Source organism: Nerophis lumbriciformis, linkage group LG01 (assembly GCF_033978685.3).
Source record: "Nerophis lumbriciformis linkage group LG01, RoL_Nlum_v2.1, whole genome shotgun sequence".
Lineage (NCBI taxonomy): Eukaryota > Metazoa > Chordata > Actinopteri > Syngnathiformes > Syngnathidae > Nerophis > Nerophis lumbriciformis.
The window spans coordinates 70,127,501-70,140,000 of NC_084548.2; the positions used below are offsets into that span (position 1 = coordinate 70,127,501).

General features: G+C 37.1%; 1 protein-coding gene across 2 annotated transcripts in view; it reads left to right on the top strand.

Annotated features, from left to right (window-relative positions):
• LOC133572346 (uncharacterized) overlaps positions 1 to 12,500 on the top strand; it is a 90,524-nt gene that overhangs the window by 65,791 nt on the left and 12,233 nt on the right. For both annotated transcript variants that reach the window (XM_061925285.1, XM_061925292.1), the window contains exons 13-14: positions 5,586 to 5,715; positions 5,796 to 5,828. In XM_061925285.1, coding sequence (XP_061781269.1) covers positions 5,586 to 5,715; positions 5,796 to 5,828 — 163 coding nt within the window. The remainder of the gene's footprint in view (positions 1 to 5,585; positions 5,716 to 5,795; positions 5,829 to 12,500) is intronic.

Genomic DNA, 12,500 nt, shown 5'->3' on the forward strand with positions numbered 1-12,500 from the left:
ACACACTTGTGATACAAAACACACACTTGTGATACAAAACACACACTTATGATACAAAACAAACACGATAACAAAACACAGACTTATGATACAAAACACAGATTTATGATGCAAAACACAGACTTATGATACAAAACACACACTTGTGATACAAAACACAGACTTATGATACAAAACACACACTTGTGATACAAAACACACACTTTTGATACAAAACACAGACTTATGATACAAAACACACTTATGATACAAAACACAGACTTACGATACAAAACACACACTTATGATACAAAATACACACTTATGATACAAAACACACACTTATGATACAACACAGACTGACGATACAAAATACAGACTTATGATACAAAACACACTTATGATACAAACACACATTTATGATACAAAACACACACTTAAGATACAAAACACACACTTGTGATACAAAACACACACTTGTGATTAAAAAAACAGACTTATGATACAAAGCACACACTTGTGATACAAAACACAAACTTTTGATACAAAACACACTTATGATACAAAACAGACTTATGATACAAAACACACACTAATGATACAATACACAGACTTATGATACAAAACACACACTTATGATACAAAACACAGACTTACGATACAAAACACACACTTATGATACAAAACACACTTATGATACAAAACACAGACCTATGATACAAAACACACACTTGTGATACAAAACACACACTTGTGATACAAAACACAGACTTATGATACAAAACACAGACTTATGATACAAAACACACACTTGTGATACAAAACACACACTTGTGATACAAAACACAGACTTATGATACAAAACACACTTATGATACAAAATACAGACTTACGATACAAAACACACACTTATGAAACAAAACACAGACTTATGATACAAAACACACACTTATGATACAACACAGACTGACGATACAAAATACAGACTTATGATACAAAACACACTTATGATACAAACACACATTTATGATACAAAACACACACTTGTGATACAAAACACAAACTTTTGATACAAAACACACTTATGATACAAAACACAGACTTATGATACAAAACACACACTAATGATACAATACACAGACTTATGATACAAAACACACACTTATGATACAAAACACAGACTTACGATACAAGACACACACTTATGATACAATACACAGACTTATGATACAATACACAGACTTATGATACAAAACACACACTTATACAAAACACAGACTTACGATACAAAACACACACTTATGATACGAAACACAGACTTATGATACAAAACACACACTTGTGATACAAAACACACACTTGTGATACAAAACACAGACTTATGATACAAAACACACTTATGATACAAAACACACTTATGATACAAAACACAGACTTACGATACAAAACACACACTTATGATACAAAACACACACTTATGATACAAAACACAGACTTACGATACAAAACACACACTTATGATACAAAACACACGTATGATACAAAACACAAACTTACGATACAAAACACACACTTATGATACAAAACACACGTATGATACAAAACACAAACTTTTGATACAAAACACACTTATGATACAAAACACAGACTTATGATACAAAACACACACTAATGATACAATACACAGACTTATGATACAAAACACACACTTATGATACAAAACACAGACTTACGATAACAAGACACACACTTATGATACAAAACACACACTTATACAAAACACAGACTTACGATACAAAACACACACTTATGATACAAAACACACACTTATGATACAAAACACAGACTTACGATACAAAACACACACTTATGATACAAAACACACGTATGATACAAAACACAAACTTACGATACAAAACACACACTTATGATACAAAACACACGTATGATACAAAACACAAACTTTTGATACAAAACACACTTATGATACAAAACACAGACTTATGATACAAAACACACACTAATGATACAATACACAGACTTATGATACAAAACACACACTTATGATACAAAACACAGACTTACGATAACAAGACACACACTTATGATACAAAACACACACTTATACAAAACACAGACTTACGATACAAAACACACACTTATGATACGAAACACAGACTTATGATACAAAACACACACTTGTGATACAAAACACACACTTGTGATACAAAACACAGACTTATGATACAAAACACACTTATGATACAAAACACACTTATGATACAAAACACAGACTTACGATACAAAACACACACTTATGATACAAAACACACACTTATGATACAAAACACAGACTTACGATACAAAACACAGACTTACGATACAAAACACACACTTATGATACAAAACACATGTATGATACAAAACACAAACTTACGATACAAAACACACACTTATGATACGAAACACAGACATATGATACAAAACACAGAATTATGATACAAAACACACACTTGTGATACAAAACACACACTTGTGATACAAAACAGACTTGTGATACAAAACACACACTTATGATACAAAACAAAGACTTGTGAAACAAAACACACTTACGATACAAAACACAGACTTATGATACAAAACACACACTTACGATACAAAACAAAGACTTGTGATACAAAACACACTTACGATACAAAACACAGACTTATGATACAAAACACAGAATTATGATACAAAACACACACTTGTGATACAAAACACACACTTGTGATACAAAACAGACTTGTGATACAAAACACACACTTATGATACAAAACAAAGACTTGTGATACAAAACAAACTTACGATACAAAACACACACTTATGATACGAAACACAGACTTATGATACAAAACACAGAATTATGATACAAAACACACACTTGTGATACAAAACAGACTTGTGATACAAAACACACACTTATGATACAAAACAAAGACTCGTGATACAAAACACACTTACGATACAAAACACACACTTATGATACGAAACACAGACTTATGATACAAAACACACACTTATGATACAAAACACACACTTATGATACAAAACACATTAGCATTTAATTTCCGTTAAAATTGTAACAAATGCCAGCTAAGTGGCTGTGAAACGTGGAGCAGAGGTTAGCAGGCCCATTCAAACCCCCCCACAGTAGTAAGTTCCATTTCCTGTTCTATGGCTAGCATCACACTGTTCTTCTTTGCGTCTGGAAAAAAGCCAAAGACAAAGCACACTTGCGAAGTTAAGTCTCACAAGATGACGGCTTTGTTTTATTAAAGTGGCTTTATTGGACTTTGAAGCCTCCCTGAGGTGGAATTGTGAATAAAAAATATTGACTTGTTTCAGGCGGGAGAACATTTTTACACCTTTTATTTAGAAATGAATCAAAATGTCCTGCTAGCTTTTAATGGAATCTTTGCATTGTCTTCTCTGGCAATAAATACTCTTGTGTACTTTATACACATTGTACATGTGTGTGTGTGTGTTGTATCACAAGTCTGTGTTTTGTATCACTAGTCTGTGTTTTGTATCACAAGTGTGTGTTTTGTATCACAAGTCTGTGTTTTGTATCATAAGAGTGTGTTTTGCATCACAAGTGTGTGTTTTGCATCACAAGTCTGTGTGTTGTATCATAAGTGTGTGTTTTGTATCACAAGTCTGTGTTTTGTATCATAAGAGTGTGTTTTGCATCACAAGTGTGTGTTTTGCATCACAAGTCTGTGTGTTGTATCATAAGTGTGTGTTTTGTATCACAAGTCTGTGTTTTGTATCATAAGTGTGTGTTTTGCATCACAAGTGTGTGTTTTGCAACACAAGTCTGTGTGTTGTATCATAAGTGTGTGTTTTGTATCATAAGTCTGTGTTTTGTATCATAAGTGTGTGTTTCGCATCACAAGTCTGTGTTTTGTATCATAAGTGTGTGTTTCGCATCACAAGTGTGTGTTTTGTTTTGTATCATAAGTGTGTGTTTTGTATCACAAGTGTGTGTTTTGTATCATAAGTGTGTTTTGTATCACAAGTCTTTGTTTTGTATCACAAGTGTGTGTTTTATATCACAAGTGTGTGTTTTGTATCACAAGTGCGTGTTTTGTATCATAAGTCTGTGTTTTGGGTCATAAGTGTGTGCTTTGTATCATAAGTGTGTGTTTTGTGTCATAAGTGTGTGTTTTGCATCACAAGTCTGTGTTTTGTATCACAAGTGTGTGTTTTGTATCATAAATGTATGTTTTGTATCACAAGTGTGTTTTGTGTCACAAGTGTGTGTCTTGTATCATAAGTGTGTGTCTTGTATCATAAGTGTGTGTTTTGTATCACAAGTGTGTGTTTTGTGTCACAAGTGTGTGTTTTGTGTCACAAGTGTGTGTTTTGTATCACAAGTGTGTGTTTTGTATCATAAGTCTGTGTTTTGTATCACAAGTGTATGTTTTGTTTTGTATCACAAGTCTGCGTTTTGTATCACAAGTGTGAATTTTGTATCATAAGTGTGTGTTTTGTATCATAAGTCTGTGTTTTGTATCATAAGTGTGTGTTTTGCATCATATGTGTGTTTTTTGCGTCAAAAGTGTGTTTTGTTTCATAAGTGTGTGTTTTGTATCATAAGTGTGTGTTTTGTATAACGAGTCTGTGTTTTATATCACAAGTGTGTGTTTTGTTTTGTATCATAAGTGTGTGTTTTGTATCACAAGTGTGTGTTTTGTATCATAAGTGTGTTTTGTATCACAAGTCTTTGTTTTGTATCACAAGTGTGTGTTTTGTTTTGTATCATAAGTGTGTGTTTTGTATCATAAGTGTTTGTTTTGCATCACAAGTGTGTGTTTTGTATCATAAGTCTTTGTTTTGTATCACAAGTGTGTGTTTTGTATCACACGTGTGTGTTTTGTATCACAAGTGTGTGTTTTGTATCATAAGTGTGTATTTTGTGTCATAAATGTATGTTTTGTATCACAAGTGTGTTTTGTATCATAACGGTGTGTTTTGTATCACAAGTGTGTGTTTTGTGTCACAAGTGTGTGTTTTGTATCACAAGTGTGTGTTTTGTGTCACAAAAGTGTGTTTTATGTCACAAGTGTGTGTTTTGTATCACAAGTGTGTGTTTTGTGTCACAAGTGTGTGTTTTGTTTTACAAGTTTGTGTTTTGTGTCACAAGTGTGTTTTGTGTCACAAGTGTGTGTCTCGTATCATAAGTGTGTGTCTTGTATCACAAGTGTGTGTCTTGTATCACAAGTGTGTGTTCTGTGTCACAAGTGTGTGTTTTGTATCACAAGTGTGTGTTTTGTATCACAAGTGTGTGTTCTGTGTCACAAGTGTGTGTTTTGTATCACAAGTGTGTGTCTTGTATCATAAGTGTGTTTTGTATCACAAGTGTGTGTCTTGTATGACAAGTGTGTGCCTTGGATGACAAGTGTGTGTCTTGTGTGACAAGTGTGTGCCTTGTATGACAAGTGTGTGTCTTGTATGACAAGTGTGTGTCTTGTGTGACAAGTGTGTGTCTTGTATGACAAGTGTGTGTCTTGTATGACAAGTGTGTGTCTTGTGTGACAAGTGTGTGTCTTGTGCCTGGTCAGTTGTCGCAGCTGCGTGGACGCGAGCGCACCTTCACGTTGCTGCAGGCGCTGGCGGAGCAGATCATGTTGCAGCAGCCAGTCTTGGCCAACTTCACCACGGAGCTGGCAGAGTTTGAGACGGTCCCAGCAGGTATTCTTTTATTCACCACCTCTAAAAGCAAAGATGAGAGGACATTGTTAAAGAAATGCTTTTGTTGTGTTGTGATGTAGCTTCTGTCAAAGGCCTGACTGCAGAGGTGGACGGTGAGTAGACGTGCGTCACGTTTGTCACCTCCAAGTCTTTCCAAAGATGCTCAAGTCTAGAACAGAGTGGTTTTAACTGAGGGCCACATCACAGTTATGTTTAGCAGTTATGTTTGGCCCCAGAGGGCCGCTTCTAACAGTGAATACTATTATTACTCAATTGTTCCATGCATTTTATTAGTAGATTTTTTAAAAAAAATGTAAAATGTAAAAAAAAATATTGTAAGTTGCAATAATGTCACCTCAAAATGTAGCCGACTTTGCTGGGTGCGTTGTGGACGTGTCGCACTGTGAGTGGGGAAGAAAAGTTGGAAAAGTGGGCAAAAGTCCCGAAAATGATCAAAAATCACACCCAGGTTAGAGTCCCACAAGTCCCGCCGCGTCCCACCCAAGTCCGGGGGTGCCTGACATGTCCACAACTCACCCAACAAAGTTGCACTGTGAGTGGGGGAAAAAGTTGGAAAAGTGGGCAAAAGTCACGAAATTGATCAAAAATCACACCCAGGTTAGAGTCCCACAAGTCCCGCCGCGCCCCACCCGAGTCCGGGGGTGCCTGACATGTCCACAACGCACCCAGCAAAGTCGCACTGTGAGTGGGGGGAAAAAGTTGGAAAAGTGGGCAAAAGTCCCGAAAATGATCAAAAATCACACCCAGGTTAGAGTCCCACAAGTCCCGCCGCGTCCCACCCAAGTCCGGGGGTGCCTGACATGTCCACAACGCACCCAACAAAGTTGCACTGTGAGTGGGGGAAAAAGTTAGAAAAGTGGGCAAAAGTCCCGAAATTGATCAAAAATCACACCCAGGTTAGAGTCCCACAAGTCCCGCCGCGTCCCACCCGAGTCCGGGGGTGCCTGACATGTCCACAACGCACCCAGCAAAGTCGCACTGTGAGTGGGGGGAAAAAGTTGGAAAAGTGGGCAAAAGTCCCGAAAATGATCAAAAATCACACCCAGGTTAGAGTCCCACAAGTCCCGCCGCGTCCCACCTGAGTCCGGGGGTGCCTGACATGTCCACAACGCACCCAACAAAGTTGCACTGTGAGTGGGGGAAAAAGTTAGAAAAGTGGGCAAAAGTCCCGAAAATGATCAAAAATCACACCCAGGTTAGAGTCCCACAAGTCCCGCCGCGTCCCACCCGAGTCCGGGGGTGCCTGACATGTCCACAACGCACCCAGCAAAGTCGCACTGTGAGTGGGGGGAAAAAGTTGGAAAAGTGGGCAAAAGTCCCGAAAATGATCAAAAATCACACCCAGGTTAGAGTCCCACAAGTCCCGCGGTGTCCCACCCGAGTCCGGGGGTGCCTGACACGTCCACAACGCACCCAGCAAAGTTGCACTGTGAGTGGGAAAGAAAAGTTGGAAAAGTGGGCAAAAGTCCCGAAATTGATCAAAAATCACGCCCAGGTTAGAGTCCCACAAGTCCAGAAGCGTCCCACCCGAGCCCGGGGGTGCCTGACATGTCCACAACGCACCCAGCAAAGTCGCACTGTGAGTGGGGGGAAAAAGTTGGAAAAGTGGGCAAAAGTCCCGAAAATGATCAAAAATCACACCCAGGTTAGAGTCCCACAAGTCCCGCCGCGTCCCACCTGAGTCCGGGGGTGCCTGACATGTCCACAACGCACCCAACAAAGTTGCACTGTGAGTGGGGGAAAAAGTTAGAAAAGTGGGCAAAAGTCCCGAAAATGATCAAAAATCACACCCAGGTTAGAGTCCCACAAGTCCCGCGGTGTCCCACCCGAGTCCGGGGGTGCCTGACACGTCCACAACGCACCCAGCAAAGTTGCACTGTGAGTGGGAAAGAAAAGTTGGAAAAGTGGGCAAAAGTCCCGAAATTGATCAAAAATCACGCCCAGGTTAGAGTCCCACAAGTCCAGAAGCGTCCCACCCGAGTCCGGGGGTGCCTGACATGTCCACAACGCACCCAGCAAAGTCGCACTGTGAGTGGGGGAAAAAGTTGGAAAGGTGGGCAAAAGTCCCGAAAATGATCAAAAATCACACCCAGGTTAGAGTTCCACAAGTCCCGCCGCGTCCCACCCGAGTCCGGGGGTGCCTGACATGTCCACAACTCACCCAGCAAAGTCGCACTGTGAGTGGGGGAAAAGTTGGAAAAGTGGGCAAAAGTCCCGAAAATGATCAAAAATCACACCCAGGTTAGAGTCCCACAAGTCCCGTCGCGTCCCACCCAAGTCCGGGGGTGCCTGACATGTCCACAACGCACCCAACAAAGTTGCACTGTGAGTGGGGGAAAAAGTTAGAAAAGTGGGCAAAAGTCCCTAAATTGATCAAAAATCACACCCAGGTTAGAGTCCCACAAGTTCCGCCGCGTCCCACCCGAGTCCGGGGGTGCCTGACATGTCCACAACGCACCCAGCAAAGTCGCACTGTGAGTGGGGGAAAAAGTTGGAAAAGTGGGCAAAAGTCCCGAAAATGATCAAAAATCACACCCAGGTTAGAGTCCCACAAGTCCCGCCGCGTCCCACCCAAGTCCGGGGGTGCCTGACATGTCCACAACGCACCCAACAAAGTTGCACTGTGAGTGGGGGAAAAAGTTAGAAAAGTGGGCAAAAGTCCCTAAATTGATCAAAAATCACACGCAGGTTAGAGTCCCACAAGTTCCGCCGCGTCCCACCCGAGTCCGGGGGTGCCTGACATGTCCACAACGCACCCAGCAAAGTCGCACTGTGAGTGGGGGGAAAAAGTTGGAAAAGTGGGCAAAAGTCCCGAAAATGATCAAAAATCACACCCAGGTTAGAGTCCCACAAGTCCCGCGGTGTTCCACCCGAGTCCGGGGGTGCCTGACACGTCCACAACGCACCCAGCAAAGTCGCACTGTGAGTGGGGGGAAAAAGTTGGAAAAGTGGGCAAAAGTCCCTAAAATGATCAAAAATCACACCCAGGTTAGAGTCCCACAAGTCCCGCGGTGTTCCACCCGAGTCCGGGTGTGCCTGACACGTCCACAACGCACCCAGCAAAGTCGCACTGTGAGTGGGGGAAAAAGTTGGAAAAGTGGGCAAAAGTCCCGAAAATGATCAAAAATCACACCCAGGTTAGAGTCCCACAAGTCCCGCGGTGTTCTAGTGTATATTACTGTAGATGGAAAAACAGTACTGATGTTTTTATGGTAAAAAAAAAAAAAAGGCAGCTTAATTGTTAGAATTTTACTGTAAATTTTACATTAGTTTTTTTTTTTAATGTAAATAAAAAAAATACTATTTTACAGTAATATTTTGGCACTTGAACTGCCAGTTTTTTCGTAGTTTATTTTTTATTTTTTATTTTTTACCGCAAATCAACAAGTGTTTATTTTTCAGTGTATTTCTGTAAATGCCAAAACGGCACCACAGTTTATTACAGTAAAAAAAAAAAAAGTACTGTTTTTTTTTCATTTATAGAAAAATGCAGTAAAAACCACAATACATTTCACTATTTGACCATGAAATCTATTGCTACTTTTACATTGCACAATTTGATGGATAACTTGCTTTGAAATCATTATTATTAGTATTTATTTCTATTTTTTAAAAATGGTTTTGTGACGATCTGTCACTTCATTTCTGTTTGTTTCCTTTGTTTTTTTATTTACTTCCTGTCAGTGCTCTTATTTTGTTATATTTCCTGTTTGTTCCGCTGAGCACTGTTTTTTCTCACCTGCCATTGATTGGCAGCCGGTCCACACCTGCTGCCAATCAACTCTCTGTTCATTATCTTCACAGTTTTGGGGGTCCTTGGCCTGGAAAACTTTAAAGACCCCTTGTGCTAAATCACGTGTGTCGAACTCAAGGCCCGGGAGCCAGATCTGGCCCGCCACAACATTTTATATGGCCCGCAAACATTTTTTTGTAAAATATTCTTACTAAATGTATTTGTTTTTTCCATTTTGACAGAAAAAAATATATGTACTGCACAAAATTGCATACCTTTTGAACCAGGGGTCCCCAAACTACGACCCGCGGGAAGTCCCAAGTTTAAAAAAAATATATACCGTATTTTTCAGAGTATAAGTCGCTCCGGAGTATAAGTCGCACCGGCCGAAAATGCATAATAAAGAAGGAAAAAACATATAAGTCGCATTTTTGGGGGGAAATGTATTTGATAAAAGCCAATACCAAGAATAGACATTTGAAAGGCAATATAAAATAAATAAAGAATAGTGAACAACAGGCAGAATAAGTGTACGTTATATGAGGCATAAATAACCAACTGGTATGTTAACGTAACATATTATGGTAAGAGTCATTCAAATTACCATAACATATAGAACATGCTATACGTTTACCAAACAATCTGTCACTCCTAATCGCTAAATCCCATGAAATCTTATACGTCTAGTCTCTTACGTGAATGAGATCAATAATATTATTTGATATTTTATGGTAATGTGTTAATCATTTCACACATAAGTCGCTCCTGAGTATAAGACGCACCCCCGGCCAAACTATGAAAAAAACTGCGATTTATAATCCAAAAAATACGGTATATATTTTTATTTTTATTTTTTTAAATTTATTTATTTTTCTTTCTAATACATTTTCTACTGCTATAATATTATTTGATATTTTACGCTAATGTGTTAATAATTTCACACATAAGTCGCTCCGGTATAAATCGCACCCCCGGCCAAACTATGAAAAAAACGGCAATTTATAATGCGAAAAATACGGTATATATTTTTCTTTTTCTTTTTCTTTTTTATTTTTTTTCTTCTTTCTAATACATTTTCTACTGCTATAATATTATTTGATATTTTACGGTAATGTGTTAATAATTTCACACATAAATCGCTCCTGAGTATAAATCGCACCCCCGGCCGGCCAAACTATGAAAAAAACTGCGATTTATAATCCGAAAAATACGGTATATATATATATATTTTTTTTTTATTTTTATTATTTTTTTTTCTTTCTAATACACTTTCTACTGCTATAATATGATTTGATATTTTACGGTAGTGTGTTAATAATTTCACACATAAATCGCACCCCTGGCCAAACTATGAAAAAAACAGTGATTTATAATCCGAAAAATACGGTATATATTTTATTTGTATTTTTTTTTCTTTCTAATACATTTTCTACTGCTATAATATTATTTGATATTTTACAGTAATGTGTTAATAATTTCATACATAAATCACTCCTGAGTATAAATCGCACCCCCGGCCAATCTATGAAAAAAACTGCGATTTATAATCCTAAAAATACGGTATATATTTTATTTGTATTTTTTTTAATGTATTTTTTTTAAAATTTCTAATACATTTTCTACTGCTATAATATTATTTGATATTTTACGGTAATGTGTTAATAATTTCACACATAAGTCGCTCCTGAGTATAAATCGCACCCCCGGCCAAACTATGAAAAAAAACTGTGGTTTATAATCCGAAAAATACGGTATATATTTTTATTTGTATTTTTTTTCTTTATTTTTTTTTTCTTTCTCATACATTTTCTACTGCTATAATATGATTTGATATTTTACGGTAATGTGTTAATAATTTCACACATAAGTCGCTCCTGAGTATAAATCGCACCCCCGGCCAAACTATGAAAAAAAACTGTGGTTTATAATCCGAAAAATACGGTATATATTTTTATTTGTATTTTTTTTCTTTATTTTTTTTTTCTTTCTCATACATTTTCTACTGCTATAATATTATTTGATATTTTACGGTAATGTGTTAATAATTTCACACATAAATCGCTCCGGTATAAATCGCACCCCCGGCCAAACTATGAAAAAAACTGCGATTTATAATGCGAAAAATAAGGTATATTATTTTTATTTGTATTTTATTTATTTATTTATTTTTTCTTTCAAATACATTTTCTACTGCTATAATATTATTTGATATTTTACGGTAATGTGTTAATAATTTCACACATAAGTCGCTCCTGAGTATAAGTCGCACCCCCGGCCAAACTATGAAAAAAACTGCGATTTATAATCCGAAAAATACGGTATATATTTTTATTTGTATTTTTTTTTCTTTCTTTTTTCTTCTTTCTAATACATTTTCTACTGCTATAATATTATTTGATATTTTACGGTAATGTGTTAATAATTTCACACATAAGTCGCTCCGGTATAAATCGCACCCCCGGCCAAACTATGAAAAAAACTGCGATTTATAATGCGAAAAATAAGGTATATTATTTTTATTTGTATTTTATTTATTTATTTATTTTTTCTTTCAAATACATTTTTTACTGCTATAATATTATTTGATATTTTACGGTAATGTGTTAATAATTTCACACATAAGTCGCTCCTGAGAATAAGTCGCACCCCCGGCCAAACTATGAAAAAAACTGCGATTTATAATCCGAAAAATACGGTATATATTTTTACTTGTATTTTTTTGAATTTTTTTTTTTCTTTCTTATACATTTTCTACTGCTCTAATATATTATTTGATATTATACGGTAATGTGTTAATCATTTCACATATAAATCGCTCCTGAGTATAACTATGAAAAAAAAACTGCAATTTATAATCCGAAAAATACGGTATATATTTTTATTTTAATTTTTTTTATTTTTTATTTTTTTATTTCTTATACATTTTCTACTGCTTGTTACTCTCGGGGTCTCCTAGCCGCTCAGGCAAATCGTGTCGTCTGAAAATGCATTTTCCCCATCACGCTCTTTTAGTCAATTAGTGCGCGAGGAA